Source organism: Cebus imitator, unplaced genomic scaffold, assembly GCF_001604975.1.
Source record: "Cebus imitator isolate Cc_AM_T3 unplaced genomic scaffold, Cebus_imitator-1.0 Scaffold94, whole genome shotgun sequence".
Taxonomy (NCBI): domain Eukaryota; kingdom Metazoa; phylum Chordata; class Mammalia; order Primates; family Cebidae; genus Cebus; species Cebus imitator.
Genome location: NW_016107409.1, coordinates 1,682,735 through 1,709,427, shown reverse-complemented (window position 1 = coordinate 1,709,427; position 26,693 = coordinate 1,682,735). Strand labels below are relative to the sequence as shown.

The 26,693-nt window shown below is 37.6% G+C and overlaps 1 protein-coding gene across 1 annotated transcript in view; it reads left to right on the top strand.

The window, feature by feature from the left end:
- CAB39L (calcium binding protein 39 like) overlaps positions 1-26,693 on the top strand; it is a 90,607-nt gene that overhangs the window by 39,354 nt on the left and 24,560 nt on the right. Inside the window, exons 5-8 of the mRNA XM_017535911.2 lie at positions 6,355-6,523; positions 13,786-13,845; positions 18,400-18,465; positions 25,502-25,645. Coding sequence (XP_017391400.1) covers positions 6,355-6,523; positions 13,786-13,845; positions 18,400-18,465; positions 25,502-25,645 — 439 coding nt within the window. The remainder of the gene's footprint in view (positions 1-6,354; positions 6,524-13,785; positions 13,846-18,399; positions 18,466-25,501; positions 25,646-26,693) is intronic.

Genomic DNA, 26,693 nt, shown 5'->3' with positions numbered 1-26,693 from the left:
CTTGCTCTGTTATGCAGGCTGGAGTACAGTGGCGCAATCTCAGCTCACTGCAACCTCCACCTCCTGGGTTCAAGCGATTCTCCTACCTCAACCTCCCAAGTAGCTAGGACTACAGCCACGTGCTGCCACACCCATCTAATTTTTTGTATTTTTAGTAGACAAAGGGTTTCATTGTGTTAGCAAGGATAGCCTCGATCTCCTGACCTCGTGATCTGCCCAAAGTGCTGGAATTACAGACTTGAGCCACCACGCCCAGCCCCCTGTTACCATTTTCTAATTTATCATTAGAATGTTAGAGATTTCTCTCTTCTTAAAAGTCAGAATTTGTACTGAATTATCTCTTGTGAAGTCACTTGAAAACCTAGGACATAACGTGACTGGTACATTTATACATTAAACAATAATATTATACGAGAGTATGATAGTAACATTCTATAAAGAACCTAAGTCTAACCATAAAGAATATAAGACAAAAAGCAATTGATACTTGTCTATCAAAGAGAATTATCTGGATATGTGGTGTTAAACATGGTAGAAAGGATTTGGAGCCCAAATGTTCTGAAAAGATTATAAATAAGGACTTACTCACTCTAAATGAATTTGTCTTCTGGCTCAGGCAAATGACATTCCAGGGTACTGAGAGAACTTGAGAATGAGGTCACTGAACTGCTCTCAGTAATCCATAAAGAACTGTGGCCAGTGGACTATGTTCCAGAAAGCTGATGTTAAAATCATCAATTTCTCCCAATTACCCTGTTTTTTAAAGTTTATTGCAAAAAAGTTTAAGCAGTTTCATTTTGGCAATTATTTTATAGATGGTACTATGTAGTTCATATTTTATCACATCAGGAGATGTACTTTTAGTAATGCTAAGACTGAGCAATGGGTTCAGATGGTGACAGTCCGATTCACTATAAAGTTTCCCATCGTCCTTAAACTTAATTGTTTTACCATCCATTGATGAACATTGTCTGATTCAGTTATTTCACTAGAGATGACAAAAAGGCGATTTTGAATTCTGTCATTCCTTTTGTATTTTTTATTGGCTAGAGTAGTTTTATAGAGAATACTGTCATTCACTCACCACAGCTTCAGGTGTTAGAATACTCTGAAGTACAAATCATACCACAGAGGCAGAATAAATGCTTAATTCTTTTAATTATCATTTTAGAGAAGAATAAAATATCCTAGGAACTTTCAATGGTATCTAATGATTTATTTCCCTCCCTCCCCCTCCCTTTACATACGTGTGTGTATAAATACATATGTTTACATTTGTATACAGACACACACACACACACACTCTTATAGTATCTGAGAAACTAATGGATTTAATGTTTTCTATATGTCTTATTTAGTTCTACACATTTTTAAAAAATGCTTGATTGGCCATCTGTGGCCCCTTCTGGGTGATATCTCTTAACATCACTAAAATAGTTTGTGAGAGCTTCCTTGCTTTCTGGTGTAACAAGATATGCCACCCAACTGGTACATTTGCTAATGAAGACCTGACATTTCTACCAAGGATGTTGGTTCTTTTTAGAGAGGAATGGTTCTTAGAGACTACAATCTGGATGCTAGGGGTGCTCCTTGACATTGGATTGTTGTTGCTTCTAGGCTTTTTTGGTGGACAGAATTAACTCATTATTTTATTTATTTATTGAGACAGAATCCTGCTCTGTTGCCCATACTAGAATGTAGTGCTGTGATCACAGCTCACTACAGTCTAAACCTCCTAGGCTTAAGTGATCCTCTTGATTCAGCCTTCCAAGTAGCTGGGAGTACAAGTGCATGATACTACACTCAGCTAATTAAAAAAAAATTTTTTGTAGAGACAAGGCCCAACTATGTTGTCCAGGCTGGTCTCAAATTCCTAGGCTCAAGTGATCCTCCTGCCTCAGCCTCCCAAAGTGCTGGGATTGTGAGCCACTATGCCTGGCCTAAGTTGTTATTTTTAGTCAGCAAATGTTTCTAGATTAGAAACATACCTTCTTGACTATACTGAGGTGACCAAGTGTTTGTTGAATGGCATTTTACAAAAGTTTTCCAAATATTGCTTGGCATTGTTTACTTCCAGCAATAATCACAAAAGTCATTTTCCCCCTTACATAAGTAATCTTTGTTCTTAAATTGAAATATTCTTGCACAAGATCATTCTTCTAACCATTGTCTGTGTAATTATTACTGTAGCTACTGTTAGCTGAGACAATTGCTCTTACATTTTGGCTTTCATTAAATTTGAGAGAGAACTTTCATTATACTCTCATTATTCAGTGGGCATGCCTATATAGTGGTGTGCCTTCTCCATACTGACACAGTTCATTGCAGTCCAGACCATATGATCCAAACTACAAATCAAGACGGAAGATGTGATTCAATTCTATAAAATAGTGATTCAACACTCATCAGATTCACCTTTATTGGGGACCTGCCATGGGTTAGCCATTGTGGGAAACAGTAATTAGGCATGATCTTTGCCATCAGGAAGCTTATCTATGAGTAGAATAGATTAGGTGAGACAAATATTGATTCTTTACCAGACCTAAGGATATTAATGGTAGTGGGGTTTGAAACTTAACATAAGCTTAACTTATGGAACACTTCTTTATATAGTAAGCAATAACCTATCAAAAGTCAATATCCTAGAAGGTAGTCAGGTGGAAATGATCTATGTGAATTATAAATCCCTTAAAGAGTACTGAGGATAATTAGGATTCTCTATCTATCTCTGTATATGCCTATACATTTCTAAGTTATAGAAGTTGTAATCTCAGAACGATAGATGTCAAACTGCTGGGATGCAATGACAAGGGTACTGACCCAGAGGAGTCTTTGTTTTTAGAAACGTTCTTTTATTTCTTAAGAATAAACTTTCAGTGCATCACAGATGGTTTCAATAAGCCTCACAAAATGAAAGGAAAAAGAGAACTAATTATACCCAAAAGTTGGAGTGGAAACTTTTTATAAGATGGTCTTAGTTTGGAAATTGAATTAAGAAATGAGAAAATGTTGGCCAGAGATGATGCATATTTTGTATAAGTCAGAGTTTGACTCTCATTAGAGTACTCTAGTATTATGACATTTCTTCAGTTTGAGGCTTATTACATGCTTTATATGCATGCTTTGTGAAAAACATTATGCTAGGCACTCTTTGGAGACAGGGGTAGGGACAGGAGAAAGTAGCAGTAAATAAGACAAAGACACTAAATGGAGATGGGGATAGAGGAGAAGAAAAACATCCCCAATAATTAAATTGATTGTAATGAAGTCAAGAAAATAGACTTGTAGCCATTTACTGCAGTATAACATAATACATAATTTAAAAAGTGTTAAGGTGAAATTACAGACAAGCTGTTGTGTGAATGTGAAGGGGAGAGAGAATAATCCTGAATTGTAGTGATTAGGAAAGTCTTCAAGGAGGAGGTGGCATTTGAACTAAGCCTTGGAAGATAAGAAACATCTCAGTGGTAGGAATGTAAGGAGAAAGGCATTCCAATTGAGGGAATTAGGTGCTCCGGGGAAATGGCCAATGTGATTGGAGATGAAACTGAAAAGTTAAGGTTAGGGCCAAATTATAAAAATCCACACATATCATACTAACCAATAAGTCTGGATTTTAATTGTCCTTCCCTTAGATTCTTTCTGTAGGCCAACAGCCTTTATTTTATACTCTCTTGAGTACTACATCAATAAATAACAGTGCTTTTCTCCTTCACATTTCAGAACATGTGCCCTTCTTTACAACATCTTTAATAAGACCCCACCTGATTTGTTCCTTGCAAGCCAGGAGGCTGATTTTCAAGTTTCTAATAAGAGAAATTTCTAGCACTATAAATTGTTATTCCTTATATTCTACAAAAAAATCATAACTATCTGAATATATTAGCATTTAATGTTACTCTAAGTTATTCAAGGAATACTCAAATAATATTTGTGAATATCATTCAGCAGAAACAGGACAGAAATGAATAAATACTACCCTGGTATCTTTGTTTGCTGTTTCCTCTACTAATATTTGTAAATTTGGTATTGCAGAGTAGTCTATTTCCTGAATTGAATCTTTATTCTTGAATCTGTCTTTCATGAAAATTCTATAATCTTATAAAGAATAGTACATTATTTATTGTTCAACAAAATGTTGTTGCTAGTAATTGGTGAGTAATAAAATACCTTAAAGTTTTATAATATCATACAAGTATCATAAAAACTAGTATTTAGTTGAAATGGTCAATGATATTTCTTTAAAAATTTGATCATATTTTATTTTATTTTTATTTTTTATTTTTGGAGACAGGGCCTTGCTTAACCTCCCAGGCTTAAGCAATCCTCCCACCTCAGCCTCCTGAGTAGCTGGGAGTACAGGCGTGTGCCACCATGCCCAGATAATTTTTTTATTTTTTGTAAAGTCAGGGTCTCACTATGTTGCCCAGGCTAGTCTCAAACTCCTGGGCTCAAGCAGTCCATCCACCTTAGCCTCCCAAAGTGCTGGTATTACAGAAGTGAGCAGTCATGCCCCTCCAGATTTTTTTGGGTTTTTTTGCCCTATATTCTGCCCACTTCCTAGTGTTTCACAACTATATCTTTCTTTGTTCTATTCTTCCCATATTTAGCACACAATTGTCAACTATATTATTTCAATACAGGGGTTATTATACTTGGGCTAAGCATTATTCATTGTGTTAAAATCTTATCACACGCTGGAATGTATCTTTTTTTTTTTTTGAGACAGAGTCTTGCTCTGTTGCCAGGCTGGAATGCAGTGGCATGATCTTGGCTTACCGCATCCTCCACCTCCCATGTTCAAGCGATTCTCCTGCCTCAGCCTCCTGAGTAGCTGGGACTACAGGCACACACCACCACACCCGGCTAATTTTTGGAATTTTAATAAAAACAGGGTTTCACCATGTTGGCCAGGATGGTCTCAATCTCTTGACCTCGTGATCCACCCGCCTGAGCCTCCCAAAGTGCTGGTATTACAGGTGTGAGCCACCACACCCAGTCTAGAATATATCTGAGACTTAGATTTATTTAGATATTGAATTTGACTCTGAGAGATTGTGTTTATATTAGAAATGGAACTGATCTAGTATGCCAGTCCTGAATTGTTTCCCACAATAGATGTTTTATTTGTCCAGTGTAGTTTTTGCTGTGAGCCATGATTTCACTTAGAATTTAAGTGGTTTAATCCACAGCTGTGTATTAGTCACCTATTGCATGAAAATTGTATATTTATATAGTTCTCCCCTATCTTTTTCCTAAACTCCAGATGGGTGTATACTACCGCCAAGGAGACATTTCTACTTAGGTATCAGCCATCTCAAAACTAACGTGGTCAACCACAAACTCTTAGTTTCTTCCCTGACTTATTCCTCTGCTAGTTTAGTCCTCTTAATAAGTAGCACCACCATCCACCCAGTGATTTGAGCCAAAAACATAGGAATCATTCTTGAATTCTCAGTTTCCAAATTTATTCCCTCACTCAAGCTACATTATCAGCAAGTCCTGGTGACTCTTCCTCCGAGCAGTATCTACCACCTGCTCACAGTCCTCTGTTCTGCTCTTGCCACCCCAGGCCAAGCTCCAGTTCCCTCTCCTGGGCTTCTGCTCCTGTTCCTATCTTGCCTTCTGATGTTTTACATACATTCTCAACAAGAAGCCAGAGTGATCTTTTTAAAGCATAAGCTAGCCTTGTCAATTCTTGCTTTAGACTCTCCAAAGGCTTCCCCATTACACTTAAAATAAAACCCCCCCGCTTACCTTGGCTGACAAAACTGTATCTGATCTGGCCCCTGCCTTCTCTCCAATTTTACACCACTCATAGTTGTTCCCTACAATCGAATCACACAGGCCTTATTTCTCCTCCATTTCCCCAAGCCTGTTCTTGCCATGGAGACTTTGCACAGTTACTTTCCTTTGCCTGGAACATTTTGTCCTTTCCATTAGTCTAAAGTAAAGTAACTTAAGTAGTCACTCACACGCACACACCCACAAAATTAAGTAGTCACCTTTATAATGTGGCGTATTTTATTGTCATCAGTTTTCACAGCACTTCTCAGTATATGAAATTATCTTTTCATTGTTTACGTTCTGCCTCGTCCCCCCACCAGATACACTCAGATATGAACATGATGACAGCGGTGACCTCATGTTTACTATTGTCTCCCCAGCATCTGGAATAGTGCCAGGCCCATAGTAGCTCTTCAGTGGGTATTGAATGAGTGGTGTTTGAATGAACTGTGACAAATGGTATGTGTATTTCCATTAACAGCAGTATTGAAATGGTTCTTTTGATGCCATTAATATTATTTTAATAGGATAACAGAGTTCTCTATTTCTCTCTTGTTTACGCTTTAGGTACGAAGCCCCACAGATTGCATTACGTTGTGGGATTATGCTGAGAGAATGTATTCGACATGAACCACTTGCCAAAATCATCCTCTTTTCTAATCAATTCAGAGATTTCTTTAAGTATGTGGAGTTGTCAACATTTGATATTGCTTCAGATGCCTTTGCTACTTTTAAGGTAATTTTTTTTTTAATCAGCTAGGTCATTTATAGTCACTTGGCCACTGAAGGGGCAATCTAATTTTAAAAAGCAAGAAATTTTATTTCTTAGGCCTCAGTGTAGCCAACCATGTATGATGTGGCTCATAAGAAGCATCTGTAAATAGAATGCAGTCTATGAGGCCAGTCTGTCCTATTGCAGAAAAACAACTCAAAATATTTGTCACAGGCTCAAATGAAATGAATTGCAGCACATACAGTTATGTAACAAAAGGCATATGTAGTGCTCTGTGTGTGGCACGTTGTCATTTATGTTAAAAACAAGTTAAAGGGCATAAGCTCCCACTTAAGATGCATATACACTGAATACCTCTGCAAGAATGCATAGAAAACAGCAACAGTGATTATTTCTGGGGAATGGAACTAGGTAGTGAAGGGAGATGGAGAATTTCATCTTTGAATGTGAAGGGCATCATGTTATTTTATGAATGTAATTTTTAAATGTCCGCATGGTAAAACAAAATAGTAATAAATTATATTGTAGTTTTTCATAATCATCTACAGTTTGATCATGTATTATCTACTTTTTCACTATGTAGTAACTTGTAGGATGAAGTATATTGACATTGTTAGGTAACTGACTACCAGAACTTTTTTACTTTGAAAAATTCAAACTCTACCTCTATACTTATTTTGTCTTTTTTGTTTTTTTTCCTTTTTGTGGAGAATGGGATCTCACTATATTGCTCAGCCAGGTCTTGAACTCCTCTGCTCAAGCTATCCTCCCACCTCTGCGTCCCTAAGAGCTGGGATTACAGGTGTGAGCCACAGTGCCCGGCCCTCTACCTCTATACTTATTCAACAATAGCTCCCCATTTCCTCCTCCCTCCAGCCCCTGATAGCCATTTTACTTTTGGTTTCTGTGTTTTATCTCAAAAAGATGTTCAGAGAATATATCAGAAAAGAGTGCAGCTAATTTGCAGACAAACATACCAAAACTTATTCATCAGATGAGTGATGTTACATTTAAGGTTTCTATTTTAGAAAACCATTTACTTAGACTTATGATCCTGCCATTATTTAACATATTTTGAAGTTGGTATCAATGTGTATGACATGTTCATTTTTCAATAATGGCAAACTTTTATCTTTCAAGGGCAGATAAAAGTTTTGGAAACAAAAACCTATTTGACATTTTGGTTAGTATATAAGGTGGGTGATCAAGTTAGCTAGAATTATTTGGGGGGATATGATTATCATAAAAATAAATTTTAAGATATAAATAAAATAGACATGATTTTCTTCAATGTCTACCAAATCAGCTCTGAAGGCCATTTTAGAAGAGGAATTCCAAAAATATTATAAGCTGACAATGTAATAGCAGCATTGAAAAAAATAGGCTTTCAGGTTGAAAAAGTAGATAAGACTCATTTAAGTATATATACACACACACACACACACACACACACACACACACGTATTAAGATTCATTTCTTTAAAACCATTTTAACAATTTAATTGTTCTATTTACATAATTCCAAATTCATACTTTTTTCAGGATATACCTATATAACATTTTTTGTAAGTTTTACTTAATTGTAATCCATGTATAAATTATTTTTATATTTTATCTTACATACATATTTCAATAACATTGATAGAGTTCATATACTAATATTAATACATACTCCAATCTTATTACTTTATGAACAGTGTTTGAAAGTTGCCTATGACTTAGATAATAAATAGTTCTTTTTAAATAGCTCTCCAGTGGTGGAAAAAGGGGAAAGCACTAGTTTGCTGTGCTGAAAACTACCTATTATCTGCAGACTAGGAAGTTACCCAGCCTGTTCTGAGAAGGTACCATAAGCCTGTTGAAAGGTATATTAGCTCACATGGTCACAGAGAGTGTGAGAGAGTGTCAGAGTCGGTAAAGGGTGGGAGATGTCAGTGGAGTAGAAGGAAGCTGGGACTTAGGGAGAAGAACGCCTGGCTTCTGGTGGAGGGTGAGGGACAGGGCATGGTCTCTGTGGAGGCGGAGCCTGCAGTCTCAGCAGTCACAGGGATTTGCTGTGATGAAGAAGATCAAACAGTGGTGGGTGGTTAAAGGGGAGGCAAGTCCTGGCAGCTGCCTGGGACATGATCCATAAAAGCAACCAGGCCATCTCTGGAAATACAATGAGCTAAGGAAAATTGAATTGACGAAAAATCTGCAGGGAGAATACTGTTTGAGAATGATGGGAATATTTGGAAGCCACTTGGGGTGGGCTAGGGGTAGATTCCAGGGCAGGCTTAAGCAACAGCAGCTGGTTGTTCACAGCTGCCAGGGAGCACGGTGAGCCCAGTTAACTGCAGCAGTTTTTGAGATAAAGTCTCACTTCATCACTTAGGCTTGAGTCCAGTGGTGCAATCTCAGCTCATTGCAGCCTTGACCTCCCAGGCTCAGGTGATCCTCCCACCTCAGCCTCCCAGGTAGCTGGGACCACGGGCATATACCATCACGCCCAGCTAATTTTTGTATTTGTAGCAGACATGGGGTTTTACCATGTTGGCCAGGCTGGTCTTGAACTCCTGACTTCAAGTGATCCACCCACCTTGGCCCGTCCCAAAGTGCCCAGGATTACCGGTGTGAGCCACTGGACCCGGCCACTGTGGCATTTTTGTTGTAATAGCAGGAGGGTGTTTGGGTTTTGGACCAGCACTGAATTGCCTGAGACAACAGAGGAAATGCCATCATTTCCCCAGTCTCAGGGAAACCTGCAACAAACACAAGGCCTCTAGCATCTGGGTTTGAAAGGATAGTGTTCGCAACCTGCTAGGGTGTCCACAGGCCTCCACTCAGCCTGCTGGAGAGGGGAAGAAGGAAAGTTAAGGAGAGATGAAGTATAAAGAGTAGGAGGCTTGGGGTAAGGAAAGCAAAATCTCAGGAGAATAGCTGAGTGAGGGAAGGAAGGAAGGAAAGGAGGGAGGGAAGGCTTGGAGAGCAGACTCCAAGAAATGACTGCTAGGTGGAGGGATGGAGGGTGAGGGCAACAGCATGGCTCTGGGCTCGGAGTGTTGGAAATGCCAGGAGCAGCCATGTCTTACCACAGAAGACAAAAATTGTACAGTGGCTAGAGATGAGCCCCCAAAAAGGTAGATATAGAGCATGTGGTGAGATAGGCCTTGGTTGCATCAAACATGAAGAATGACATTAAATGCAAAGGATGATTCCATTTCTTTCTACCAAAATGTCTGTGTCTAAACTACTAAGGAGGTGTTTGCTAATAATAGACATTACAGTCCCATTTTTTTTTCTTCCCTATCAGATGGCTCTTCACTGTCATGGAAACAAGTAAATTCATTTTTTTAAAAACCACAAGTAAGACTTCACATAATTACAAACATAGAACAAACACTAACGGAGGGAAAAAGCAAATACTTAATGAAAATGTATTTCTGAAAATTTCCCCAAAGGTTTTTAAACATTTAATACAATAAAATGTACTTGATAGTAATTTCTTGTTAAGCCCAATTTAATTTTCAGAAACAATATTGAATCACAAAAATAAATGATGATGTTTTAATTTGTATTTAAGCCAATTTTCCATTCAGTTTAAGTCAATCCTTTAAAATCTAAATAACTATAAAAAGTTTTCTAGTATGCTGCCAGTATTGGAAACACCAATTTTCTATATTTTACCAAATGTTTATGGTTAATATAATATAAAAATGACCATAAATCACTTTTTAAGTAGTTTCTTTCCTTCTTTCCTTCCTTCTTTCCTTCCTTCCTTCCTTCCTCCCTTCCTCCCTTCCTCCCTTCCTTCCTTCCTTTTTGAGACAGAGTTTCACACTGTCACCAGGGCTGGGGTGCAATGGCATGGTTGTCACTCACTGCAACCTCCGCCTACTGGGTTCATGAGATTCTCCTGCCTCAGCCTCCCAAGTAGCTGGGATTACAGGTGCACACTACCACACCTGGCTAATTTTTTGTATTTTTAGTAGAGACTGGGTTTCACTATGTTGGCCAGAGTGGTCTCAAACTCCTGACCTTGTGATCTGCCTGCCTCAGCCTCCCAAAGTGCTGGGATTACAGGCTTGAGCCACCACACTTGGCCAATTAGCTGGTTTCAAAGGGTTTTGTTTGGTCGGTTGATTGACTTGATTTTGGCATTGGCTTTGGGTTTTTATAACCTCCTACTCTAGTCTTTTTGGTTTTGAGATCTTAAAGGGACTGTTGCCCAGTTTAGTTATTAATATTGTAACATTATTTATGTTTTCGGCATAGAGTTGTCTACCAATAGCCCTTTCTCAAAAAATGATTCCTTACAACCATAATCTCTTTCATCCCTCCCTCTGAAAGGTCTCATAATAGGAGTGCTTTGAATTCCGTCTTTCCTGTCACCTGATAAGCTGGATGTCCTTGAGCAGTTAATTAACCTTTGGGTTTTACTTTTTCACATCTGTGAAATGAAGAATCACGGACTTGTGAAGATGAGAAACCACATTTGTAAAGTGCTTGGCACACTCCCCAGCACACAGTCAGCCCTCTCAACAGCAACTGTGGCAGGCTCCTCAGCCTTTTATGTCCCCGCCCTCACCCAAGTTTCTCCAAGCAGAATTCCCTAAAAATATCACTATCAGATTTTTGGCATTATAGTTATACTATGCAAAACTTAGGCCTTAAAAACAGAATCGTTGCATAGGAACACACGTGGCAGTGTGATTTGCTGCCTTCCTCCCCATCACCTACATCTGGCATTTCTCCCCTTGCCATCTCTCCCCAGCTTCCCACCCCCCACCATCCCTCCCCTATTTCCCCCCAACTGACCCCAGTGTGTAGTGCTCCCCTCCCTGTGTCCATGTGTTCTCATTGTTCAACACCCGCCTATGAGTGAGAACATGCGGTGTTTGATCTTCTGCTCTTCTGTCAGTTTGCTGAGAATGATGGTTTCCAGGTTCATCCATGTCCCTACAAAGGACCCAAACTCATCGTTTTTGATGGCTGCATGCTATCTTTTTCTCATGGTGGGATATATGAACTTGGCTAGAAATGCCATATTATAAAGTACATGTGAAGAGATGCTAACTGGGCCCTGCAAAGTGTTTTCGGGTTCAATGTTTGGACACCAAATAAATGTGTGCCTACCTCAAAAAAAAAAAAAAAAAAAAAAAAACAGAATCTTTAGGAGGTAGGATGAAAGAGTACAATATTTGAAATAAGGTTTTTAAAATCTAAATTCTTTAGCGTTTGAACTTTATTTTTCTTCACAATTTTCTGTCTTTTCCTTTTTGGGTAGGATCTTAGCTGGTTTTGCGTGTGTGTGTGTGTGTGTGTGTGTGTGTGTGTGTGTGTGTTTTATTCACTTACGTGATCTATAATGCAGCGATTATATTTACCTATGTATTATGTGTACATAAGCCTGTGTGTATGTATATATGGTTTGTACATACACTTATTATGTAGATAAATTTGAGGGTATATATGTATCAATCCTATTACACACTCAAGTGGAAATGTGGGCGTGAGAAAGGGAACGTGTGCATTGTTTTTGGCTGTATCCATGATATATATGTATGCTACAGGAGCCCCACCCTATTATGGTTTTCTAATACTGGATTTTTAAGCTCTTTCAAGGTTTTTTTGCCCTCGGAATTTGAAAGTGTTGGTTTTAACTTAACTCCCTCTTGATCCCTTTTTCGTTGGGATTACACTAATGTATGATGCAACCTTTCTAAGCAGCACTGGTCTGCAAACTGCTCTTTTTGTTGCCACTGGGGCTGTGAGCACTGGGCCTGCAGTGTGGGAAACCCAGACCCCACTTTCAAGGCTGATGATAGTTGTAGCAGGTGAAGAACTCCCACGGGTGGGTGCAGCGATCCAGTGTCTGCTGCAGCCCGTAGAAAGAGCTCCGTCTAGCCTGGGTCAGCTCAGAAAATTCGTATTACAGCTCATGGGGTTTCTATGACGTTATGGGAGGGGTGCTTGAATACATGACACCAATATTATCCTTTTAAAAAAAAGACTAGGGACCTCAAAGGACCCTGTGGAACTACCTTACTCTTTTACTCTTACAGGCCAGGAATGGAACCCCTGTAAATGGTTTTCCCATTTTAGAACTCCAGTTCCAGAACAGTACTGAGTGCTCTGCTCCAACTCAAAACAAAGCAAAACAAAACAAGACACTACCATGTTTCCACTGATAGGCCCAGTAGTTGATCAAGTTGTGTGATAACAAGCAATAGGGAACTAAGAGCCACTCTTAATTGTTTTTGAGCTTGAAAATTATAGTATACAATGCTTTAAATATTTTACTTTTCTAAAAATTAAAGTAGAAATGAGTGGGTATCTGTTGCTATCTGCCTTTTCTTTGTGAGTTGTTCTGTATCTTTTACATACTTTTCAGAAATTTTAATTAAATATGTATTAAAGAATAAGAATTTATTTTGGAAAATTTCAAAATTCTTATTATGTTTTTAATTAAATTTTTTATGGCACCTAAACAGGGTATTTAGCCTCTAAGCATTTCAAAGGGATTAAGTGTTGTTCGTTTTCCTACAACGTTAAGGTGAATTAAGGATATAATTTAGGTATGAGTTGAAGACAGTCAAATGTTTTTTCATGCTTTTGTTCAGTTTCCTGCAAGTTTATATCTGCCATAAGATAGAGCTACTCATCTTCAACTTTGAAAGGATGCATTGTGCTACTTGGTAACTTGCACAACACCTCACACCTCATTAACCCAAGAGCAGGGACAATACTGGTTTGACACTGCTAAATGGCAGTCCTATGCTTCCAGTATCTGAAGTGCCTTCATTTTTAAAGTGGTTAAGAAAAAAACAAAAGGTTTAAATTCTTTAAAAACGTGTTATCTTGTGAGATATTGTTTTAGGCCATTCAGAGTTCATTTTTTAAAAGATTAGTTATTAGTGACCTTTGAAAACAATCATCATATACTTTATTTGAATATTTATGATATCATAATCACAATGTAGAGTTCATGGCTTAAAGAAATATGAACTCATCTCAAGTTCCATTTGTTTTACCAGTTAAATAATTTCTATCATAAATCTAACAATATGGATTTGAAACGCTAGGTTTAATACTAGGATTTTCTTTTCTAACATGAAACAAACTTGTATTTCACATCTTAAGCTAAGGTAGGAATGGAAATAATTTTGTGGTGTAAATGAAAATGTTCTTCTGCAACTTCTATATATTCTTAAACCTTAGAAAAGAGACATTTAAAATATTAATAGCTGTAACAATTTTGTTTCACTTGGTTTTTCTTTTTCTAGGATTTACTAACCAGACATAAAGTGTTGGTAGCAGACTTCTTAGAACAAAATTATGACACGGTAAGTAGAAATCATTTTTAAAGACTTTACTGCTTTCTCTTTCCCTCCTTCTTAGATCTATGAGCACTTGCCCCTATGAATTATCCACAAGAGAAATCAATCGTATTCAGCCATACTCCTGATTTGTCTGTTTACCTGGAAACCATGTCATCAGGAAATTTTATGGAAAATTAAGGATGGCGGGAGGTCAGAGCTTTCACCTTTTTCACATCTCTTCCTGTGGTGCTCTGAAGCTTCAAGAAATGACTAGCACTTGCCTGCTTTGATATTGCTCTTAGGAGGCAGTAGGTAACTCCAAAGGAAGAGAATCCACGTTTACTGTCTACTTGGTTGATAATTACTCTTACTTAGTAGCAAAAATACGAAAAATATTTTTATCTTACAACTCTCTTCCCTGACAATAAGCAGTGAATCCAACTCACCTTTTTGAGATTTTGTTGAAATGTCACTTTTTAGGAAGCTTTCCCTAATCCCACCCATCCCAAAACATGCATCCTACCTCCTTCCCCCACCGCCACCGCCCCCCCGCCCCGCCATGTCTCTCTCTCTCTCACGCTCTCTCTCTCTCTCTCTCCTCTCTCTCCCCCTCCCTCTCTCCCTCCTCTCCCCTTCTGTCTTTCCTCTCTCTCTCTCTGGCTTCTTCTTATTTTTTACATTGTATTATTACGGTGTGTCTGTATCTTTCTGGCTGGCCCTAAGAGGCAGGAATCTTATCTGCTGGACACAGGGTTTAGAGCACAGTGTGGACTTTAGAGTCTGCATGCTTGCTTGCCTTCAAGACCTGCCTCCTTACTAACTGTGCAGCCCTGGGCAAGTTACTACTGCAAAATGAAGATAGCAATAATACCTGCATCACAGTGTTGTGGAGGGAATTTGACAAGATTTAAAATTTTTAGCACAGTACCACAGTAAGTACTCAGTATTAGTGTTTATCATTATTACTTGTTTTCCTAACACCTAGTTCAGTGTCATACATTTGGTGGTGACAGTGCCATCGAAGAGCAACTAACTACGCTTTTACTAAATGTATAAGTAATAGAAACAGGATGATTAAAGTATAATATAGCACAAACCTAGAAGCAAATCTTCACAAGTTTTGTTCTAGTGTTGGTTCAGATGCTCTAGCTCAGTGCTGTCCAATAGAAATATAGTGTAAGCCAGAAATGAGAGCCACTGTGTAACTTAAAATTTTCTAGTTAGCCACACAAAAAGGTAAAAAGAAACAGGTAAAATTAATTTTAATAATATATATTTATTTAACCCAATATATCAAAAATGTTATTTTAATGTGCAATCAATATGGAAAATGATAATCGCCTCTCGGTCTTTTGGCTAAGATGAAGTGAAAAATGGTCGAGCTATTTTACATCGTTTTTTCATACTGAGTCTTTGAGATCTGATGTGTATTTGACACTTAGAGGACATCTCAGTTTGGACTAGCCACATTTCAAGTGCTCAGCAGCCACATATGGCCCTATGTTGGAGAGCATGCATCTAAACTAGGACTTAGGGAAGAGGGACTCTCTGATCCTCATGCTAGCAAAAGCCAGAGTTATTTTTTGCTGGGATTTTTGGCATTTTTACATGTGTTAGTTAACATTGCTACTGTATCCCCATCACCCAGTCTAGTGCCTGACACATAACAGCAGCAATGTTATCTGGTTAGCTACTGTCTTAAAGGAGCATTTAACTGTTTAGTTTATATTATTGATGCCCAAACCATGAAGTTCTAAATGTTTGTATGTATACATATATATATATATATATATATATATATATATGTGTGTGTATATGGTATGATGAGTGGATTTTTTTGGCTTCGTCTATTAAAAGCAAAAAACAATTTGATGTGTATATGATATTTATGGTAGTAATAAGTAAATTAAGATAAAGTGTTTTTATTGATTGAAATCTTTAGTATTGAATTAAATTATATGTACTTACAAAGAGAAATATATTTTTGATGATAACTATGACTTTGTGCCTTCCCAACAGTATGCAGTATAGTTGGGCACATAATAGGCATATGGACCAGTGATAGCCAACAAGTATTAATAATAGTCCTCAAGGAGTCTCTGAACCATGTATACCCTAGACAAACTTGCAACGTACTCCCAAATGCTGGGAAGGTATGGCCTACTCTACCTATCAGTAGTATATCTTCACAATCCAAATCACAAAAATTTAACTATTTCTCTTTTAATTATAAATAAAATAAATTTTATTTTTCCAGTTGTCCTTCAATTTAAGATTAAGTATTAGCAATATAATAAAATCAAAAGTGATTTTTATGTCCTCAGGCTATTTTTTTTAATCCATAGAATCAACTAGAGTATTTAAATGTAAAATGTGAGGGAAGAATGATTTTTTAAATTGATACATAATAATTATACGTGTTGATGGAGTACACTGGATATGTTGATATATGCATACAATTTGTAATGATAACATCAAGTGATCAGGATGCCTATTGCCTCAAATATTTATTGTTTCTTTGTGTTGGGAACTTTCCAAATCTTCTCTTCTAGCTATTTTGAAATATACAGTAAATTATTAACTATAGTCACCCTACTGTGCTGTTGAATGCTAAAACTTATTTCTTCTAACTGTATTTTTATACCTGTCAACCAACCTCTCTTCTTGTCCCCTCCCTCCTACCTTCCTCGGCCTCTGATAAACTCATTCTACTGCAAGGAGAATAATTTTTATTGCCAGAGGAATCCCAAAACATAAAGACTGAAAGAAAATTGTATATTTTTGAATTTTGGAAACAAACTGTTAATATATAGCTTGGTTGTTCAGTAACTCTGTGTGCTAGATGGAATGTTAAGGAAAGATGCATTAGATATCACATTTATAAGAAACGAAAATTTTAAAAGGCTAAGATAACATGGAAAAATCTACAGTATTAACTAATTACTAATCTCTCCTATAGAATGAATGAGGTAAATGTGTTGTGCAATAATGCTTTGCATTTATGGATAATGCACAGCAACTTGAGAGACTAAGAAATTCATTGTTTTTGACTCCTTATTTACCTAATTTTGTTTTTATATCCATATGTCACTTCTTGTGTAATTTAGCAATTTCCCAGTTGCTGAGGCCCCTGCACTGGCCTGAATACGAGCTCTGAAAACTTGTGCCTCTTCAAATTCTTTTCCTTCTTTCCTTTCTTTTCTTTTCTTTTTTTTTCTTTCTTTTTTTTGTGACAGAGTCTCGCTCTGTTGCCCAGGCTGGAGTGCAGTGGTGCGATCTCGGCTCATTGCAACTTCTCCTTCCAGGGTTCAAGTGATTCTCCTGCCTCGGCCTCCCAAGTAGCTGTGACTATACACATCCACCACCATGCCTGGCTAATTTTTGTGTTTTTAGTAGAGACGGGGTTTCACCATGTTGGCCAGGCTGGTCTTGAACTCCTGACCTTGTGACCTGCCCGCCTCAGCCTCCCAAAGGCCTAGTTTTTATTTCTTCAGCAGTATACCATGAAACTGGAGCACATGATGCATGACTCTAAAGTAATAAACCTGGTAGCCTGGGGACAGATCATACCATATACATGTATTTACATTTTATAGTTACTATTCAAATTTATCACAAGACTTGTCTGATGCATTTAATGATCCATAAAATTCTCCTTGTGTTTCAGGATAAAATAAATAAGTCATTCATATAAAAGAGCATAACTACTGTGATTTTAATGTGAGCTACACCTTTATATTTTTACTTTTCACTTCAATTAATTCTCTTTTGGTGATTGTCAATGGGCACAGTTTGCCCTCATTACACAGCTGCACACACACTCCCCTCGCAATTGACTCTCCGAGGGCCAGGAGTTTGTCACCCTCTTCATTCAGTTCCTGATCTCTTGCCCTCCATCCTGGCTGCGGTTGTTCCTTCCACTTCAGTGCTCTCTGAGCTGTGTGCCCACACATGGTGGAAGCGAATGCTGAGCCTCCCAAGAGGCCAGCACTCTGTCTTAAACTGAGGGGCCTAGGCCATGGTTGGTGACCACGTTAGGAAACAGGACTCCACGCGCCAGTGTCCCCAGCTTCCGATGAGAGTGAAGTGCTCCGGAGAAACCAGTTGGGCTTAACGTGCCTGTCGTGCAGCAAAGGTTGCCTTGTTCTTCAGCTGTTCATGCAGTGAATTGGACAGTCTGACTTTTTATGGCTTGCCAAGTGAAGCCTTAAATGTATTTAATATTTTCCCAGATTGTGGACCCATAGCCACCAACAAGGCTGCTTCCATAAAGATTTCTTTAAAATGGCACAAAATGAGTTCTCTTGCAACTTTTACTAGTTTTATTCAAAGTGATTTATTGGAAGAACTCAAAATTACTCAGTTTTTCTACTCAATTTCTAATTTGCAGAACTAAAATAAAATAGGGGAGGATGTCTCTTGTAACTCTTGAACTCACTGTCCCCATGTCTTCACCTTAAAGGAGGATGGTAAAATGGCTAGAAGGTGGGAATTTGCTCCTGAATAAGAGAGCAAGCAAGCCTAATACAGAGAATGCACTGCTGCTTTTACACTCTAATGTATTTTTCGTTTCATTAGATTTTTGAAGACTATGAGAAATTGCTTCAGTCTGAGAATTATGTGACTAAGAGACAATCTTTAAAGGTAATATCAAATTCCTTTAAGTCAGTGTCCCTGTAAGTTGATATCTCATTAGCAAATGATGGGTCTGTTAGCATTTGAGTAAACACAGAAAAATTAAAATATCTTTTTTTATAACTTGAGAGGTATTTACTATGTTTTATGTTATGACGATATTTTATAGCAAAATAATATAAGTGTCCTGTCTTACCTTTGGAAGTAACAATATACACAAGTACATGATAAGTAAAATTTAGAATATTTCTGCTGAGGCCAGGCATCTTGGCTCACGCCTGTTTGACTGAGACAGGCAGATCACTTACTTTGGGAGGTTGAGGCAGGCAGATCACCTGAGGTCAGGAGCTTGAGACCAGCCTGGCCAACATGGCAAAACCTCATCTCTACCAAAAATATAAAAATTAGCTGGACATGGTGGCAGGCACCTGTAATCCCAGCTACTCAGGAGGCAGAGGCAGGAGAATCACTTGAACCCAGGGGGTGGAAGTTGCAGTGAGCTGAGATTGCACCATTGCTTTCTAGCCTAAGCAACAAGAGCAAAATCTGTCTCAAAAAAAAAAAAAAAGAAAAACGTATAAAATGCAAAAATTAAACTTTCTCTCTAAGTTTTAAGCATAGCAATTGATAAATTCTTGTTTATTTATCAATTGATAAATAAATTGATCTCCACTCACTGCAACCTCTGCCTCCTGGGTTCAAGCTATTCTCCTGCCTCAGCCTCCTGAGTAGCTGGAACCACAGGCACACGCCACTACATCCAGATAAGTTTTGTATTTTTAGTAGAGACGGGGTTTCACCATGTTGTCCATGATCTCAATGAGATGTCCATGAGAGTCTCAATCTCTTGACCTCATGATCCTCCCACCTCTGCCACCAAAGTGCTGGAATTACAGGTGTGAGCCACTGCGCCTGGCCAATAAATTCTTAATATCTTTATTTTTGAGTATAAAATAACTTTTTACTATCAAATTAGATAGTTGAAGTGTTATGGGCTTCTGTTTTATGGGAGGCGTTTATCTCCCAGATTTGTAACACATTTTCTTCAATAATTTTGTATACTACATTTCATCGCCAGGTCCCATTCCCTGAGCATTTAGGTCAGTCAGTGTTTTCTGACCTAGGTGTTTTAAACAACCTAGGTTGATTAAAATACTTCCACCACCTAACATGACCTGTTCACATTATATTTACAGAAAAGATAGAAACATGAAACATGATTATTCCTTAAGAATTAGAAGAGAAAAAAAAAAGAAAAAAATTAAACAGCAATTTGAAAAGAAAAAAGAATGAAGAGAAATGTTTTTTAAAAATCAGCTAACAAACAGATACATGATCCCATATATAAAACTATGCTTTTCTAAATTACTGCCAGGATTACACTGAAACAGAATCTGGCAAGAGATTAAAAGACAATGCAGCTAGCTGGAAACAAAAATAAAGTCAATTCTCAATTACCCATAAATAGCATAGTTTGATGAATTATTGGAGAAGGACATGTGAGGGAGGTAATAAGACATTCCATTTAGTCAACAAATATTTATGTGCTTATTCTCCAGATATATGATGACAGCTAAGAACAGCTTTGGACCTCACATTCTATTGGTGGAAAACAGACAATAAGACAAATAAATACATAATTTTCAGATGATTTTAAGTACTAAAAAGAAAAGTAGGGAAAGGAGGCAGAAAGCAGTGACTTGGAGAATGGTGGGGAGGTGTGTACCAGAGTAGCTAGACTATCAGTGAAATCTCTTTGATAAGTTGATCTTTGAACAGAAGGCTAAATTTGTGAAAAATTAAGATGACTCTGAAAAGAGTGTGTGTGTGGGTGGGGTGGGTGTGTGTGTGTGTAACCAAATTACATCTGCTACTTGAGGTTATGCATCCATTAACTGACTGTGAAAATGAAAGAGTAAGACCACAGCCATCCATGAGTGGCCCTCCCTCCCTCAGTGGAAAGGTGTCTGGAAGCAGCCATGTGGCCTATGGGAGGTGGGAGAGCCCCTGAGGGGAGGGAGATGTGGACGAGCGCTGCATCTCTGCCCTGCAGAGCCCACTCAGAATCCCACAAAAACAATGTTTTCAGCAGATGATAAAACTATTTTTAGTGTGGCAACTGGTGTGATGGTCCAGCTTGCTGAATGTCACACTTGTATTATTATTTTTTCCTTTTTTTTCTAGATTTGGATATAGTGGCATACACTTGTATTATTTTTACATGCCAAGATGATGGCATTCATAGAACAATGTGTTTGCTTCTAAATTTGGGTTCTAATTTTAAGCTTAGCTAATAAAGTCAGTCTGTTTTGTATCACATTTTTGTCAATTTACTTTGCCCACAATCCTGTGTCAGCCATGACCTGGTTTCTTTTGGATTTGTGCCCTCACTGGGTATTAATGGGAAGGCCATTTTTTAGCCATCCATCCATCACTTTTTATTGAGTTTCCCCTTTGTGTAGAAACTCATACCAGGAGGCCTATCTAGAAAAGAAGTCCACAGATATGCTCCTGCCTGGGCTGGAGCCAGTAGTGATGAGACCAAACTATGTGTGGAACTGACCTTTGGGCAGAGACAGTGACCTCTGTGCTGTGTTCTCCCATATCCAGAAAGCTTGCTAAGAGCAGATGAAGATATGGACGTATCCTGTTTATACAGCTGTATACGTAAAGAATAGAATTCTTTATTTGTAGGGCTCCACAAGGATAGCCACAATGAAGTAATCTTGTCCGTGGTAAAACGAGTAGTGGCCCTGAAAGGAAGATGGCAATTGGAGTAGTAAACAGAGGTGACGATGCTCTGAAGGGCCAGCATATAGGAAGTTGCTCAAAAATTCTCCAAATCCTTCCTGTTTTTCAGTGGGAGTCTGTCAGATACTGGATCAAAATTGAGAGATTTGCATGAACTAAGGTGATTGAGCCAAATTAGGAGGAAGAAAGCTGTTTATCTTTCCTACTTATTACAAATGCCCTAGCCTACTCGCGAGACATCTTTCCTGGTTTTCATTAATTCGCCCAGATATACAATTTGGCTGTGATTCCTGCCTAAAATCTTTACAGTTAGGTGTCTCATGGATGTCTGATTTATAGCATAGTAAAACCAAGCACTGATGGGACACTTAAAAAATGTAGACAAATTACCTAAGAATGCAGAAAGTATTAAAATAATTGTTACTGGAGAGATGGCTTTTTAAAAATGTTAGATTGTAGGAAGAGATGTTGCTAAAATGGTTTTGCATCACTTTGTTCAAGCAAACAAAAGGTAGACATGAAATAAGTTCATATGTAAACATCAAGGTCGTAAATTACGATTGTTTACTCATTAAAAAAATATTGTTTGCTTTTTTTTTTTTTAACTAGAAAAACATTCTGGAAGCTCCACTGAGGCAATTTTGGCTTTTCCTTTTGGGAATTAGATCTGTGATAGCAGTATATTCTATTTTGACACAACTGTGCTTATATATAAATGGATTCTGTAATGTTTTACATAGATGTTTCATAATTGCAGGAAACAAGAGAGGTTAGATTATTATATAGTGACTTTGTAAGTAATAAGCTGTCTTAAGTACTAGGCCATTTTCTGATTCCAAAGAAGTTGCTGCCTGCTGCCTTTTTTAATCATATTCTAAATTTGCCTGCACTGTCTTGGGATGCTTAATTCCTGGTGTCAATAAAAAAATAATTAACAGAGAAATTCCTTTCCATCATGTGACAGAGCTTAGGAATTTCTTTCTTATCTTCTGCAGAGAGGGCTGGCATTTAATTACCAGCAAGAAGGATTATAATTCAAAAGAAGCTTGGTGAAAACTGGGGACTTTTTTGGGCTCTGGTCAATTTCATTAAAACACTTAAGATTCTAAAAAACTTATTTCCACTTGCTGCATGGCTTAACTATGTACTATAAGGCATACAAAATAAGAAATTTAATGAAGTAAAATATGTGTGTTTTTCATTTACTTAGTACAGTATTGCTTTATAGTACTTTGTATTATTCTGGAATGTAGTATTTTGTCATTGTCAATATTAAAATAGACTAACATTTAATGGCTAAAAAATTTAGTGTTGAATTAGCACAATTGTTTCAGAAAAATTATGAAATTCTATTAGCAGAGGATAGATTGGATAGAATTTATATATAGGAATCCCCAGGTAATAAAAGTTGAAGTGAACTAGTCTAAACTTAACTCATAAATATACCTTCAACAAATGTTTATTGAATATATGTGTGTAAATTTTCAAAAATGAAATTTTCTTTTTGCTGAAGCCTTTTAACATGTGTATATGTCTATTCAGTATTTTATTTTTTCTGTATATATCTTTAGAAGATAAGTAAGCCTCTTGACAGCTTTACAACCTGGAAGTCTTGTAATTTTTGTTTTTTCTTTTTGGAAGGTCTGGAAGCCATGCTTTTGAAATATAAGCATCTAGGAAGATGATACTATCTCCCTGTCACCAGGAGAGTTTAACCTATGTGCCCTTTTCCAAGCTGCAACTATTTGCTTGTCAGAGAGATAAGGAAAGTTTTATTATTCAGATAAATAGCTAAAACAAATGGTCACCTCAATTGCTAGGTGAATTAGGGCAAACTATGAAAGAGTGCACAGAAATGGTAGTCAGGTCCTCTTCTAGTGGACAGGTTACCCTGCATCTTGAGGATGTATGTATGTAATGGATTGTAGCTGTGTGGCTGTAATAAGGCAGAGTTTTGTCTGTTATGCAGTCTCTTTTTCAGAGATTAGTAACTGTATTGTGCTCTGGATATGTGGGTAGGACTTTTATTTTCCCAGCAATACCTATGCACATCACACAGTTAGGTTGTAAGGGGATTTGAGACTGTTTAGAGAATAAGCCCCTATGGAGTCTCACAAATAACTGTACTGCAAGGCAAAGCAAAGTCAACTGTAGAGAAGAGGAAAGGCTTTCCCAAAGATGACATCAGAGCTAGTTCTGAGCTAGTTCTGTCCAGGTTTGAACAGGCAGAGAAGAGGTGAAAGTGGGGAAGATTTTGGAGCTGGGGAGGTAAAGCCACAGAGACAGGAGATTGAGGAAGATGGAGAAAGGGAGCCAAGGCCAGGAAGCAGGAGAAATGATTCCGCATCACAGAGGCTGGGAATGCCATCTTAATGAGGTTACCTTTTTTCTAAATCTATGGGAATCTAGGAATTTGCTGCTTCAAGCATTCACTTTCTAAGTGGAATTGGTAACAAATAAAGCTGATTTTGGGGAAGATTTCTCTGACAAAATGTGCAGAATGGGTTGGATTAGGTGAAGACTGAAGGAGAAACCATTTTGCATGCTGTGGCAGTAGGTCAGCTGAAAGGTAGTGAGGGTTTGAAAGAGATTACTGGCTGTGAACATTGAATGAAAGGTGTTCAAAAAACACTTAAAAACCGAAAATTGGTAGATATTGGATGGAGATTTGATGTGAGGAGTAAAGAAAAGAAAGATGCTAAGGAAGACTTCAACTCTCTTTTCAGCTGAAGGAGGGCAGTTCCTGATGCCATTAGCAAAGAGAAGAAAGGGAGTTGGTTTTAGAGATGTGAAGTGTGAAGGACCAGCAGTGTTCAAGTGGGCCTCCCCAGTGGGCAGTTAGAAATGTGAGTCTAGAGTTTAGGAAAGAAGCTAAGACTAGAAATGTAGATTTGGGAGACTTCTTCCTAGATGTTACAGTTGAACCCATGGGTATAGATGAGACTGTTGGGAGATGAAAGACAGCAGTTCCATGTAAACAGCTTGGAAAATTACTGCATAAGTAGTGCAAAAGGCAAGGGAGCCATGGAAGAGGTAGCAAAGGAACAATCTGCACGAGGTAAGAAATCAGGAGCAAAGTAAGTTTTCAAAAGGTATTAGGTTAGTTTTAGAAGCTGCAGAAAGATTAAGGAGGATGCAGATTAACAATTTGACTACATGGTTGCTGTTCCATGTATATGAGAATAACTAGTCACCAGCCAGCATCCAACAGTGGTCATCCTTTTATCAGGTTTAACAAACCTTATTTTCATGTACTAAAATAACCTCAAGTTGTGCACTTCTTACTTGTTAAATAGACAAAAGATACATCACAGGCCATGTGGTGGTTTACTGGCAGCCAGACACTTGTACACATCTGGGACTCCTTTGTGACAGACAGCTGGCCCTCAGTTTGATGTGCTTTTCTTCCCATCCAGGATTTTTGTAACCATGTAACAATGTTTTATTCTCCTGAGGCCTTCAGAAAAAGTCTAGTAAATAGAACAATTGAAAACTAAATCTATCTTCTCTATAAAATTATGTTATGGTATGTTTCAGCCCCCTGGCTGCTGAAGCTTTAGGAATTGCTACAGCAACCAGGGGCTGTCAGTCTGTTCTCCAGAATTACAGTGAGAAAAAAAAGTTTCTGAGATAGAGCAACAGTACATTCAGCCATGTTGCTAGAAGGTCTTCAACTTTTCTTACTTTTGGTATTTTTATTTTGTTTTAGGATAATGCTGCATTTGGGGAACTATTAATTTGTCACCAAAAATGTTTTGCTTTGCTTTTTAATAAAAACTTGCTGCACTTACTAAATTTGATACAGATTTGGGGTCAAGTATTTTTCTTGGCTTTATATCAGATTTTATAATAAAAGTCGGGAAATGTAAGAGTCATTTAACAAACTGACTTAATAATGAACTCCTAGCATACATTTATTCAGGTAAAGAAGCTACCATTATGGTGCCAGTTTTGTTATTCCTTCTACCTGAATGCCTACAGAGCAATACATTAGTAGGAAGCAAGATAATTAAAGTAAGTAAGTATTGAAAATCATAAATATTTCTGCCTAGCTCTAGGTGAGCTGCAGCAAAGACTGACTAAAAAAAGGTACTAAGCACTGACATCAGCAAAACAGTGTGAATAACTACTGCTTTTAAGCCTGTGCTTTGAGATGCACTTAAGGACGCCCTAATTTTTTTCATGACACCATTCTTACTCATGTTTGTGTTTCGTTTTTCAGTGAGAAGATGTGAGCTATATTTTGAAGCAGGTGGCTCTGAGATTATAGCTTTGGTTTTGTGTTTCCCCGTAGCTGCTAGGGGAGCTGATCCTGGACCGTCACAACTTTGCCATCATGACAAAGTACATCAGCAAGCCGGAGAACCTGAAACTCATGATGAACCTCCTTCGGGATAAAAGTCCCAACATCCAGTTTGAAGCCTTTCATGTTTTTAAGGTAAAGTACAAACTCTGAAAACGATGCTGTTGGCATTTTTTTTTCCAGTTCCAAATGGCAAACTCCCTGCTCTTTACTCTCATTCATACTTGAAAGAAAATGAGATAGGCAGTCTTTGTGTTTTGTATGATTTAGATGAAATTTCAGTTGTCTTAGGGAATGCCCATTCATAAAGGTTTCNCACACATCTAAATATTTTTATATTTTTCATGGAGAAAATGGGTGATAATCTTTCCCAAAACTTCTAAAACAATCAGTGATTGAGCTAGTTCCGAAACCCTGAGTGTCAGCCTTGAATCCTTTGCTTCCGACAAGCACTGTCTCCTTGAACTTTAAATGAGACCCTGAAGACACAGCTGGGTCCTACTCACTTTATTAATGTTATTTTTTTTAACAATGTATTTTGTTATGATAGAAAAGTAGCCCCTTTAGACAATAGATTTTTTTAACAGGTGGGATAGGTGAGAGAATTCTATTTGTGATTCCATATTCCCCTATTGTAAACAGTTTAGTACATTTTATTTTCATGTGCATGCATTCCAGAGTTTTTTTCTACAGTTGTATTCACATTGCACTAACAATCAATATCCTAATTTTATTACTTAATAATATTTCATAAGTAACCATTTTCATTATTGCTATAAATTGTTTTTAGAGCCAGTAGTTTTCTCACTATCATAGTGTATCATTGGGTATATTTCTTCTAATTTAATTAACTAGTCCTATGTCATTGATATTTAGGTTATTTTCATTTTTTCCTACTGTAAGTAATGCTCCAATGTGCATTTTATGCATCCAGCTATTTTTTTTCATAGTTAAGATTCTTATCTTATGATAGATATGTAGAATGGAAATAAGGGTGCAGAGAGTTCCAGAAATTTTTGTTCTTATTTTTTTTAAATATTTTAAAATTTTATTTATTTTTTAAATTCAGAGACAGAGTCTTGTTCTGTTGCCCAGGCTAGAGTGCAGTGGTGTGTTCATGGCTTACTGCAGCCTCAAATTCCTAGGCTTAAGCAACTCTCCCACCTCAGCCTCCTAAGTAGCT